At 35.2% G+C, this 14,321-nt stretch overlaps 1 protein-coding gene across 1 annotated transcript in view; it reads right to left on the bottom strand.

The window, feature by feature from the left end:
- insyn2ab (inhibitory synaptic factor 2Ab) overlaps window positions 1–14,321 on the bottom strand; it is a 56,597-nt gene that overhangs the window by 21,437 nt on the left and 20,839 nt on the right. The window contains exon 3 of the mRNA XM_051133523.1: window positions 1,824–1,895. Within this exon, the coding sequence (XP_050989480.1) occupies window positions 1,824–1,895 (72 nt within the window). The remainder of the gene's footprint in view (window positions 1–1,823; window positions 1,896–14,321) is intronic.

The raw sequence follows: 14,321 nt of genomic DNA, 5'->3' as shown, positions 1-14,321 counted from the left end.
GCGGGGAAGTGTTTCCTCATTTTAGCACGTGCCATCGCGGGCAAACATACAGCAAATTCTGAAAGAAATAAAACAAGGAAGTTATTTACATTAAAAACTGAAAAACCGCAATTCACAAGTGCAGAATCGTGGATGTTGTACCGAACGGTTCAGTATTATATTGAGAATTGTGACATCCCTAGTTTGCACAGCGAAAAATAGCTGGATGCACATGAGACCGGAAGCCAGGCACATAAAATAAAAAAATAAAAAAAAGGAGTGAATGGATTATCATTGTAGGGTGGTTGTGTCCACACCCTTTTTTTTTACACATTCTTTTAATTTACTAATTACACCTAAATAATCGGCAGTACCAACTGACCCTTCGCAAACAGCTTGACTGACAGGCGATCTGACCAATCATCAAGCCATTCTGTCCGACAAACAAATCAGACAGGAGAGTAGATTAATTTCAGAGGACTTAAACTTGAAAAACTGTGTATTGACGTCTCCGCAGTTGAAATACGTCCTGATGTTCATTCATGTTTTTTTGTGCTTTAAGTAATGAAGAAAAGACAATTCATGTGTTGATTAATCTAATACGGCAATACAGTGATCTCTCACGACACATTAAAAAACAGTATTGTTTGAATTTTCTTAAAACATAACATTTTAAAGCTGAGACCTTGTTTCATACCAGATGTAACCTTCTCTGTCTTATCTGTCGGCGTGTTGTCAGTTTCCTCTTTGTTCCACAATGTATTTTTCACTGCGTGAGAACATGATGTGTAGTGTGAGAGCGACATTGTTTGTCAGACATAGCAACAGTAACTAAGGAGAGCAGGTTTTTACGAAGAGTCAATTACTGTAGTGTACTGTAGTTTTTGTGAATGTGTCTTAGCTCTTCTCTGTAGTAATGTACCTCCAGTACTCTGGGCCAGTGTTCAGAGTGCTGACATGCTGATAGTGTATGCAGATCTGCGTGTATTTGACTTCCCTCACCGTGCAAACTGAATTGCATATTTCTGATTTCTTTTCTGACCCAAGTAATATATTCCAGGGTCGTCTGGTAGGCGGTAAAATGCTGGATTTGTCTGATGATAGATGGCATGCCTTTATGTACATGTCACTGCATTTGATTTCAATGTGTAAATGAATTAGTACAAAAATGCTTGAGAGGCAAAATATTTATGTTTTGCTCCCACGTGCCAGCATATTGCTGCAAAAGAAACATTAATGAATACATAGCCATAAGAGAGTGTGTGTGTAATATAGCTCTGCTGCATTCTGGATTTCAAAGCCATATGGGTTTGAAATGACATGGGTGTAATTATTGCTTTTATAAGAAAATTAACAGCAAACCCATTCATTTAAAATGAATGGTTATGTTTCTGAGAATCATACAATTACATTAGAAACTTAACATGCATTCCTATATATATATATATATATATTAAAAACTCTAGTTTTACAGTTTGCGTTTGCCATCTCTGAGTGGATTATTCAATCGGTCTGGTAAAAATGTATGAAGTCCATATGCGGCATGCATCAAAGGAACTCACTCAGTCATGATATTTTTCATTTTACACTTGAAAATTCTTATTGGTAGAAGAGCTCAGGCTAACAGCACAGATTTTATACTCTTTACTTCTTCAAAGCTTTACTGCAACAGAGACAAATTTGCCAATGTGATGGGACACTGCAGCTGCACTTGTACAAATGTGTGCCTTAGTATTGCAAGGATCAAGGATTCAGATGAAACTTCAAAATGTACAAAAAACAATTCAAGAAATGTAAACATTTTGGCCAAGCTGAAAGATTCAGATATAGAATTAGAGACTCACCTGTATATGATGCAGGCACTGTTACGACACGTGTCACAGTTGGCTGTATCCTGCCCAGTTCGATAAGACAGTCTGTGAAAAAATAGTGCAGAAACAATAGAATTATAAATATATTAAAATAGAAAACAGTTATTGTGCTGATATTTCACAATACTACTGTTTTATTGTGTTTCAGATTACAAAAATGCAGCTTTGGTAAGCATACAATATACAGTTATATTTAATTCAATAAATGTTTTTATTGATTTACAGCCTTAATTATTTCTTCCGCATTGGTATCTATTATTAACGCAGGGCCTCTTGCAGATTATTGTTTTATTCTGCCCTGTGCTCAGGATTTCTATATATTATTTCTTGATGGAAGACACTGGGATTGAATTCCCTGTATCTATCCGCTGTTCATTTGTGGCCCTTGGGCCTCAGCAGCATTAATGTATGTACAAGGGGATGATGGATCATGCAGTAGGCTGGCATACTTGAAGTGGTTTTGATATATTATTTGTGTGCTAATGTGGCACAGTGACACATGCCTAGCATTTCTCCAGAGACAATAACAGGGCTGCACCCAGCAGCCATGCAGTTATGCATTTTCATTAAAGCTTAATGAAAGCCTAATTGGATCACTTTATCCCTCTGAGCGCTCAAGTGTCAGGATGGTCATTGATATTCTGCATCGGGTTCGATCTGACGTTGCTGAGGAGTTCACGACGACAGTGGTTACACACATTATGTCCAAACGTAGAGCGATGTTTTGCTGCAGCAATGCAGTCGGCACAAACTGCACCTGAACTGAGCTTTTACTTTACTTGCTTATAGACTAAAATAAATGATATTTTTAGCATAATGATATTTTTCCCCGTCTGCTCAGAATCAGGGCACTACGTGATGGTAGGAGAGAGCTGTACTTAAAAGGAAGAAAATCAATATGTTCAATATGATCTGGAATAAACGAGAATGAGATGAGATTGAACCCTTCCTCATGGCAGAATGACTGGAGAAGAATTATTATAAAGGTCAGGAAGGGCAACGAATTATTGGTAGTCAGAGTGACCCAAAGAATAGCCAATGTGTGCGGGCTGATGTGTGTTTAGAAATGTACATGAAAAATTGGTCATCATTTACATACAAAACTGAATGTTTTTTTTCTCTGTGGAACACAAAAAAATGATAAAAATTCAGTGGGGTCCAGTGTAGGCCTGCGCGATACGTATTGTATACGATAATATCATTGTTAACAATGTGTGAGCTGACAATATGGAGTATGTCACTCACATTGTGAAAAGCAATTCAGTACTGAACGAATTTTGAATGAATTGTTTAACTAAATGATTTAATGACTTACTCATTAAAGGATAAGTCCACTTCCAGAACAAAAATGTACAGATAATGTACTCACCCCCTTGTCATCCAAGATGTTCATGACTTTCTGTCTTCAGTTACGTTTTTTGAGGAAAACATTTCAGCATTTTTCTCCATATAATGGGAAAATATTTCAGCAAAATGCAGTTTTTTCTCAAATGATCCCAAATGGACTGTAAAGGATCCCAGCCGAGGAAGAAGGGTCTTATCTAGCAAAACGATCGTTATTTTCATAAAAATAATACAATTTACATACTTTTTAATGTCAAACATTCGTCTTGTCTCTGCCTTAACTGTTTTTCTCGGTTCATGTCGAAAATCTCCCATTTCATGTTCTCCCTCTACTTCAAAATCATCCTATATCGCTGTTTTACTTTTTTTGTTAAGGGTGTTTGATCCTCTTTGCATGTTCACTTTGCAAAGACTGTGTCGGTACTTCAGCAGTGATGTAGGATGAATTTTAAATGATTTTTGAAGTTGAGGGAGAAAATACGATTGTTTTTCAGCATACCCTAACCAGAATACACTGTGTTCAGGGAGAGCAAGACAAGACGAGCATTTGAGATTAAAAAGTATTTAAATCTTCCTCGGCTGGGATCGTTTACAACTGCATTTGGGATCGTTTGAAGCTACATTTAAACTGCATTTTGGAAGTTCAAAATTGAGGCACTATGGCAGTCCATTTTATGGAGAAAAATCCTGAAATGTTTTCCTCAAAAAACAATTTCTTTACGACTGAAGAAAGAAAGTCATGAACATCTTGGATGACAAGGGGGTGGGTATATTATCTGTAAATTTTTGTCCTGGAAGTGGACTTCTCCTTTAAGCCACTAGGCACAATTCTATTACCCTTCAAAATGCGTAAATTGAACTTGTAATTTTAAAAAAGACCTAATTTTGCAAAAACTCCCATATATCGCAAAAAAGTTTTAATACTCGTATGAGGTGGTTTTCCAGGCAGTTCGGTTTGTTTGTTTTTTGCTGTAACTGTAATGGAGACCATTTTTTTGCATTTACAGATCACCTGTCGTATGTAAAAATCACACAATCCTACTTTAATGTACTATAAACTCAGAGAAACACTGTATACGTGGCCACTCTCAACTATAAAGGGCTTTTCTTGCCATTATTTCTTGGATAACCCATTATTTACACTGCACACGTCTGCGGCACATTATGGTTCCAACGCCACCACCGGAGCTGATCGCTGCCACTGTAATCAATGCTTGTGTTTATACCAGCAGCGCCGTGGCACGTTTCAGAAGCGTCCCCAGAACTGGCTCTCCTCACTGCTTCGCAAAGATATATTCAGTCAAAAGTTTTTGAACATAAAGATTTTTAATGTTTTTTTTTAAAATAAGTCCCTTCTGCTTATCAAGCCTGCATTTATTTGATCCAAAGTACAGCAAAAACATAATTTTGAATTGTTTTTACTATTTAAAATAACCATTTTCTATTTGAATAAAACACACACACACACACATATTTGAATGGTATAGTGTATAATGTTACAAAAGCTTTTTTATTTCAGTTAAATACTGACTTTGGATCTTTCTATTCATCAAAGAATCCTGAACAAAAATGTACTGTTTTATGGTTTATATATTGATAATGTAATAATAATAAAAATGTTTCCTGAACAGCAAATCAGTATATTAGAATGTTTTCTAAAGGATCTTGTGACACTGAAGACTGGAGTAATGATGCTAAAAACTTAGCTTTGATCACAGGAATAAAAGACATTTTAAAATATATTCATATAGAAAGCAGTTATTTTAAATAGCAAAAATATTTCACAATATTACTGCTTTTGCTGTATAAAATATTGGATAAAATAAATGCAGGCTTGGTGAGCAGAAGAGAACTCTTTACAAAAAAAAAAAAACATTAAAAATCCTACTGTTCAAAAAGTTTTGACTGGTAGTGTACACGTATATGTCTCCTTTGACTAAAAATAATGACTAGTTCGGTGGCTGCAACATGTGTAAACATATACCGACATCCATTGCCATGACTTATCGCAAGAGGAAAAAATTACGTTTTAGTCGCATAACATAGGTTAATGGAAACGCCTTCATTAACAACTGTATTTTATCAACATTTATAAAATATTGCAAGTTTTGCATAAATCTGCAATGGAAATGCAGATAGTGACTTGCCTCCACTTGTGTTTTGGGTTTTATATTTTAATATATATTCATAAATATATACATGTAAATATGTAAACTACAACCACATTTAAAGCACTTAAAAGCAAAATAATAAAAGTTGACACACTCAGTAAAATATAGTCTAATTATCGTTAAAAATAGCCTAATCACAGCAGTGTGCATCTATGAAGGATGTAGGCTGTCAAACATACACAACTGTTAGCCAATCACAGCAGTGGGCGCTTACTTCCGAGTCTATTCAAACAGAGCGTTCTGAGGGGGTAAAAACAGGACAGAAATAGCCTATTACTTCTAAATTATGTTTTTTGATGTAAAATCTTGATAACATTGTAAGTGGACCTCAAAGAACAATACAAAATAATACACAAGGCAGTTCAAGACCCCTTTAAACCAAGTGTCACTAGCTGGTAGCTCGTTTGTTATCTACGATGATCTACCAACTTACACCAGTTACTACCCAGCTTAGACCAGCTAGAAACCATGTTCCAAAACAGCTATGGAATAATTTAGAGTTGCTATGTCCCTTTCTCCTCAGCGAAAGTGTGAATGTGTGAAGCATACAGTAATATAATGTATATATCTCAGTTCTTTTAAAATAAGTATTGATCAGACTGTGTGTGTCACTGAATCACACAAGTGCTTTGTGTTTTTTCCCTGCGAGCTGGCTCTCAGTTATTGCAGACATCAGCTCTGTTGAAAGACACACTCTGCCCTCTCTCGCTGGAGGTGTGCCCTGAGTGTGCAGGGAGGTGGCACACTGCTACGTTCCTGGAATAACCTGTGAAAATCTGACACTGGCAGCAGAAGCACGTCTACTCACGGTGTAATAGCCTGCTAATGTTTCTTTCTAACGTGAATACACAATGGTATGTCGCTGAAATTCAACGAATGCTATTAGGACATACTCGTGTTTGCACATGCTAATGAAAATGATACGTGACAATGTCAGTAAGAGCGGCATCTGATGATACTCATACTGAAGTCTCTTGACTTCAGACAAAAATATGCGCTGGAAGCTGCTCATGGATAATTCATTTGTTGATCATCAAAGACAGAATATACAGAGAAGAACTACATTTTTATATTATGTAAAAGAAATGGGAGTGATGCTTGCCTAGGATTGGGAACCAGGAACTGGTTGATGTTTGATTCCTGGTAACAGTTCTGACATTTGTGGAGGGACAAAACACCATTACTAAAATACTTGGACTGTTTCCAGCAATATTTATTTAACAATGCAGAAACACAGATATAGGATATTTGGGCAAAGCACACAACATGACCAGTTTAGTCTGATTCCTGAACGAATCACTTGTATATTCTTTGCAGTGAAATAAGACAGCGCAGTTCTGTTTGATTACAGAACAATAACTCTTTATGAGTTGGTTAATTTTTAGTGAATCAAAAACATACGGTGCAACCAGTATAGTCTGATTCCTGAACTAATGACTCTTTTGAACTAATTCTTTTTAATGAATTAAAAGCATATGGCACAAACACTGTCTGTTTAGTCTGTTTACAGAAAGAGTGACTCTTATGAGTCAGTTATTTTTTAAAGCGAGTCAAAAAAGTTGTTTAGCGAGCTGTTTAGAGAACAAAAACTCCTTTAACTTCCTTTTTGGTGAATCATAAACACAGCACAGCCTGTGTAGTCTGATTCCTGAACGAATGACTCGTATGTTCTTCGCATTGAATCAAGACACAGTGCAACCCATTTAGTTTGTTTAGAGAATAATGACTCTTTATAAATTGGTTCCTATTTAGCAAATCATAAACAGGGAACTGGTGTAATGTGTTTACAGAAGGAATGACTGAGCCAGTTCTTTTTAGTGAATCAAAACAGCCTATCCACTACAGTCTGATTCCTGAACGAATGACTCGTATGTTCTTTGCTGTGAATCATGACGCACAGCACAACCAGTTTAGTTTGTTTAGAGAACAATGACTCTTTAAGAATTGGTTTCTATTCAACGAAGCAAATTTGTGGTGCAACCAGTGTAGTCTGTTTACAGAAGGAATGAGTCTTATGAGCCAGTTCTTTTTAGTGAATCAAAACACACAGCCTAGCCATAGAACGCAAACACTGTCTTTTTAGTCCGCTTGCAGAAAGAGTGAGTCTTATAAGCTGGTTAATTTTAGAGAATCAAATAACCCAGTGCAACAAATGTAATTTGTTTAGAGAACAAAAGCTCTTATGACTTGGTTCCTTTTTGGAGAATCATAAACATACGGTACAACCAGTGTAGTCCGTTTACAGAACAAATGACTCTATGAGCTAGTTCTTTTAGTGAATCAAAACACACAGCACAGCCAGTGTAGACTGATTGCAGAACGAATGACTCATATGTTCTTTGCAGTGAATCAAGACACAGAGTGCAACCAGTTTAGTTTGTTTAGAGAATAGTGACTCTTATGAGCCAATCCTTTTTAGTGAATCAAAAACATACGGCACAACCAGTGTAGTCTGATTTCTAAACTAATGACTCTTATAAGCTAAGTCTTTTTAATGAATTAAAAGCATATTGCAAAAACACTGTCTGTTTAGTCTGTTTACAGAAAGAGTGACTCTTATGAGCTGGTTAATTTTAGCAAATCAAAAAAAACTCAGTGCAACAAATGTAATTCGTTTAGAGAACAAAAACTCTTATGAACTGGTTCCTTTTTGGTGAATCATAAACATGCAGTGCAACCAGTGCAGTCAATTTACAAAACTAATGACTGCCATGAACCATTTCTGTAGTGAATCAAAACATACAGCCTAGCTAGTGTACTCTGATTCCTGAACGAATGACACGTATGTTCTTTGCATTGAATTTAGTTTGTTTAGAGAATAATGACTCTTTATGAACTGGTTCCTATTTAGCGAATCAGAAACATTCAGCGAACCAGTGTAATATGTTTACAGAAGGAAAGACTCTTATGAGCCAGTTCTTCTTAGTGAATCAAGCACAACCAGTGTAGTCCAATTCCTGAACTAATGACTCTTATGAGCTAATTCTTTTAATGAATTTAAAGCATATAGCGCAAACACGGTCTGTTGAGTCTGTTTACAGATAGAGTGACTCTTATGAGCTGGTTCATTTTAGCGAATCAAAAACTCAGCGTAACAAATGTAATTCATTTAGAGAACAAAAACTCTTATGAACTAGTTCCTTTTTGGTGAATCATAAACATGCAGTGCAACCAGTGTAGTCCATTTACAGAACAAATGACTCTTATTAACCAGTGTATTCTGATTCTTGACTTGATTCTGACTCGTATGTTCTTCGCATTGAATCAATACACACAGTGCAACCAGTTTAGTTTGTTTAGAGAATAGTGACTCTTATGAGCTGATTCTTTTTAGTGAATCAAAAACATATGGCACAACTGGTGTAGTCTGATTTCTAAACTAATGACACTTACGAACTAATTCTTTTTAATGAATTAAAAGCATATGACACTGTCTGTTTAGTCTGTTTACAGAAAGAGTGACTCTTATGAGTTGGTTCATTTTAGCAAATCAAAACACCCAGTGCAAACAATGTAATTTCTTTAGAGAACAAAAACTACGTTGTTTCTTTTTGGTGAATCATAAACATATGGTACAACCAGTGTAATCCATTTACAGAGCAAATGACTCTTATGATTTTGTTCTCTCTAATGAATCAAAAGCACAATATATAAAACCAGTCTAGTTGTCTTACTAAAAAACAGACTCTTTTAAGTGAATCAGAAACACACAGCATAACCAGTGTAGTTTGCTTAGAGAACAAAAAAAAAAACTCCTATGAGTTGGCTCCTTTTTGGTGAATCATAAACATGTGGTGCGAACAATGTAGTCTGTTTACAGAATGTGTGACTCTTATAAGCTGGTTATTTTTAATGAGTCAGAAAGATATGGTGCAATGTGCAAAATATGGCTCTAATGGGTTGGTTACATTTAGTGAATTAAACACATTTTAGCTTGCATCTATTGGATAGACTTGACCAGTGGTGACTGGTTGTTTACATGAAATTTTGTTAGAGCTGCAATTAAATATATTGTTTTAATTATATTTCTTAAATATATTAAAATGTGAATTGAAACCATAACCGTTAAATTCTTCACAATTCTCTTCCCGATGTTTGCCCATTTAAAATTGGCTGCAAATGCTTGGGTATTGCTGTGTGGGTGCTATGGTGTTCGGAGTGTTTTTGTGTACCTTAGCAGCACTAATAAGCATCGCTGACTGATACTTAATTGCGTTCTCGTGTAATGTGCATGCTTGGAAATGCACTATAAGTGTAAAGGAATCCAAATGCCCTCAAACCACAGCAGTGCATGCCTTGTGGAATCCCATTTTCATCCAGACACTGACAATCTGTTGCTGTCTGGATAGGCTGTGGAAGTCATTGACACACTAATGAGCCAGTCGTGATAATGATTAAAAAGCAGTTCAGGCGGCTGGATCTCCATTTGGAGACATCACCCAGTGACTGTCCTTGGAAAGTACTGCAGTAAAAAAAAAAACTATCGTCTAATATAATGGTGAAATGAGCCTCGGCGAGTGGAACAAAATGCGTTAAAGTACTTGTGGAGAAAATGATGTATTGTTGGTAATTTGAAGCATCAGCAATGTTGAAGCAACACAAAATCTTCATTTATTCCTCCTCGACAATTATCTTGCAACTGCCTCCATAAAAAACAAGAAACTCATGCCAGCATTTTTTTTTTTTTTTAGTTTTGCATATATAATAGGAGTGTACCACAGCAAATAAGATAATATACACGACCGTTCATAAGTTTGGTGTTAGCTGTGATAAAGCAAAATGCAGTAAAAACTGAAACGCTGTGAAACATAGTAACTTAACTTTTTTTCTATTTTAATAAAATATAAAATGTAATTAACTCCTGTGATGACAAAGCTGGGTTTTTAGGAATCATTACTCCTGTCTTCAGTTTCCCACTCGCAAATGGCAATTCACACTGCCATTCAAAAGTTTGGGATCACTACGATTTTTAATGTTTCTAAAGAAGTCTTTTCTGCTCATCAAGGCTGCTTTTATTTAATTAAAGACAGAAAACTGTAATATTGTGAAATATTGTTTTCTATTTTAATATACTTTAAAAAGTAATTTATTCCTCTGATGCAAAGCTGAATTTTTAGCATCATTACTCCAAATGATCCTTCAGAAATCATTCTAATATACTGATTTATTATCAGTGTTGGAAACACTGCTTAATATTTTTTTGAAACCTGTAATGCTTTTTTCAGGATTATTTGAATAAAATGTTAAAAAAAAAATTGAAAGAAATTAATACTTTTATTCAGCAAGGATGTGTTAAAGTGATAAAACGTGATAGTAAAGACTTATACTGTTGGAAAAGCTATCTATTCTGAAAAAATGCAGTTTTAACTTTTTATTCATCAAAGAATCCCGATGAAAGTATCACAGGTCGCAAAACATTATTAAGTAGCACAACTGTTTCCAACATTGACTATTAATCAGCATATTATAATGATTTCTGAAGGAATAAATGCTGATGAAAATTTAATTTTGAATCACAGAAATAAATTATATTTTAAATTATTTTAAAACATTAAAAAACATTTAAAAAAAAATCTTACTGATCCCAAACTTTTGAACAGCAGTGTATGTACATATTTCAAATTTCTATATATTAAATATTTTGTCATATGAAGAAAAAAATACATATATGAAACCTATTAGAAATTGGAACAAATTAATATTTTAACATATATATGTAGTCCATAGTGTCACATGATCCTTCAGAAATCACTGTATTATGCTGATTTATCATCAATGTTGGAAACAGTTGTGCTGCTTATTATTTCTTTGGAACATGTAATACTTTTTTTTCGGAATTCTTTGATGAGTAAAAAGATAAAAGGAACAGCATTTATTTAAAATAATACAAATATATCTTTTCTAACAATATAAGTATTTACTATCACTTTTTTTTATTATTTTAACACATCCTGTGACACTGAAGACTGGAGTAGTCATGCTAAACAATTCAGCTTTGCATCACAGAAATAAATTCTATTTTAAAGGATAATTACAATAGAAAAGCAATATTTTAAAATGCAATAATATTTTTCCAATATTACTGTTTTTTTCTGTATTTTAAATCAAATAAATGCAGCCTTGGTGAGCAGAAAAGGCTACTATAAAAAAAAAAAAAAAAAAAAACATTAAAGATCTTACTGATCCCAAACTTTTGAATGGCAGTGTATATACAGTACATACTACTTACTATTGGGATTTTATATACTTGGATCACTTATGTTCATCATTCAAGAGAATGCATGTATGTGAACATTAAATAGGTAAAATACATTCCAATACCGCTCTTTGATATAGGGCAAATTATTTATTTACAATCCATTCACTTTGATCATTAAAGGATAAGTCCATTTCCAAAACAAAGATTCACATATAATGTACTCACCCCCTTATCATCCAAGATGTTCATGTCTTTGTTTCTTCAGTTGTAAAGAAATTATGTTTTTTGAGGAAAACATTTCTTCATCTTTCTTCATATAATGGACTGATATGGTGCCCCAATTTTGAACTTCCAAAATGTTTAAAAGTTTAAATGTGGCTTCAAACGATCCCAAATGCAGCTGTAAACGATCCCAGCCGAGGAAGAAGGGTCTTATCTAGCGAAACGATCGGTTATTTTAATTAAAAAAATTCAATTTAAATACTTTTTAATCTCAAACGCTCGTCTTGCCTTGCTCTCCCTGAACTCCGTGTATTTTGGTTCAAGACAGTTAGGGTATGTCGAAAAACTCCAATCGTATTTTCTCCCTCAACTTCAAAAATCATTTCAAAATCATCCTACATCTCTGCAGAAGTACTGACCCAGTCTTTGCAAAGTGAACATGCAAAGAAGATCAAACACCCTTAACAAAAAAGGTAAAACAGCGATATAGGACGATTTCGAAGTTGAGGGAGAACATGAGATGGGAGTTTTTCGACATACCCTAACTGTCACAAACCAGAAAAAAAAAAAAAGTCCAGGCAGAGTAAGACAAGATGAGCATTTGGCATTAACAAGAATGTAAACTGTATTATTTTTGTTAAACTAACCGATCGTTACGCTAGATAAGACCCTTCTTTCTCGGCTGGGATCTTTTACAACAGCATTTGGGATTGTTTGAGGCCACATTTAAACTGCATTTTGGAAGTTCAAAATCAGGGCACCATATCAGTCCATTACATGGAGAATCTTGGATGACATGGGGTTGAGCACATTATTTGTAAATTGTTATCCTTTAAATTTTTCCAAAAATATTCTATCTTTCTTTGATTCTAACTGCTAATTATATAATAATACTGAGTTTAACATTGGTGGTGATTTTTACATACTCTGGTCTTAAATTCTGTTAGACTGATGACTCAGCACACAGATTATATGGTGTGGTCCTGTAGTATTTTCCTACGCCAAACTACAACCCGTGAAAGCTAACTAACTGGCTAAAATTCCAGGTGCAGCACAACTCTATCAGCACTAAAAGCTGGCTTAACACCTAAAGGCTGTACCCCGGTGTTCCAGAGGCATCCATGCCAGGGCTCCCGAGTGCTTGGCATTTTAAGCTCTGCCCACCCTGGCTGTCAGCAGCATGTAGATGCTTTGTTTGCACTAAAAGCGCTGCACTCAGACAGAGAGGAACATCAAACCCTTGGCTCTGGCTGGTTTAACCCAGGGAGACTGGCTGGGCTTTCATATGCCCACACTGAGCCACTCATCGGTTCTGAGCTCAGCTGCTCTGATGACACCTAGCATGTGGGAGTGCAGGCGTGGAGGTCCTGCCTCTAATAATAGGCCCCACACTCATTGTGAAAGATGGGAGCTACACATACACACAAAAAAAAACAGACACACTATCTCCTTCCGAAGATGAAAGGGCTGCCTGATGAGGCGCTGCTAATTGAGGCTGTTTGAGTAGTGGTTTTGTGCTCTGAAAATACACCCTGCTTTTCTCACTCCTGGCTTGGGATTAAAAAGAAGTCTGGCGCTCTTTAGACGGTGAGTTAGGTTTGAGAGCCATTACCTGCCCAAAGCAATGCCTGAAGGACCTTAAGTGCTGAGGCTGTGGGTTTTAGACCAGTTCTGAGTGGCCAATTTGACTCATTTCAAGGGATTTTTAGGGTAAGATATTGTATACACAAATTCAGCCATCTGCTGTTTACAAGATCTCTGCCATACTAAAGGGGCAATAATATGGCAGACGTAAAGTGGCTACCTTTTAGAAATGGATCATAACTGACACCTCACTGAGCCCAGATATAAAATATCATGGACAAATCTTACCTCAGAAACTGTTGTCATTTTCAAGAACCTTTGGTTGTCTTACATCAGTCTATAGAAGACTTCAGTGTTTGGATAGTTTCAAAGAGTAATTTCAGAGAAATTATCCAGAACCATGGCCAAATGTTGTTGTCAGTTCACTCATAATAGGCCAGAAAGGATACAAGCCTTTTTTTTTTTTTTTTTTTTTTGTCAGTTGGAATTGCTTTTGAGGCTTCAGACAGATTTGACTAAGAAGCACTGCCTTGAATTTGATTTTTAATCACATTATGGCCTAATTTAACAATAAAAAAAGCAATGCATCAAATAAAAATGTCACAATTTATTCAAACCCATGCAGAAATAATATCCAATCCAATTAGTAGTGCTTTATTATGCTAATACTTTTTTTAAAATAATAAATTATTTTTTAAAAATGGAGCAGAAATCTCTAGTTTATTCCTAAGACGTTCTGTAAAAGTTTTTTGTGAGTGAATCTTTTATTCGTCTAGGTTTTAATGACAATTTACAAGAAAAAACAATCTCAAAACATGAATGCTAAATTGGTTTTACATTTCAACCTCATTTACCAATTGTTTATTAAATTTAATTATCATTTTTATAAATATAGTATTAAGTTAACTAAGGATTAGTTCACTTCAAAAAGTGTTTAGTTGAAAAGAAATT

This window comes from Labeo rohita, chromosome 17 (assembly GCF_022985175.1).
Source record: "Labeo rohita strain BAU-BD-2019 chromosome 17, IGBB_LRoh.1.0, whole genome shotgun sequence".
Classification (NCBI taxonomy): Eukaryota; Metazoa; Chordata; class Actinopteri; order Cypriniformes; family Cyprinidae; genus Labeo; species Labeo rohita.
Note: the sequence above shows the minus strand (reverse complement) of the source record. Positions and strands in the feature narration are given on the sequence as shown.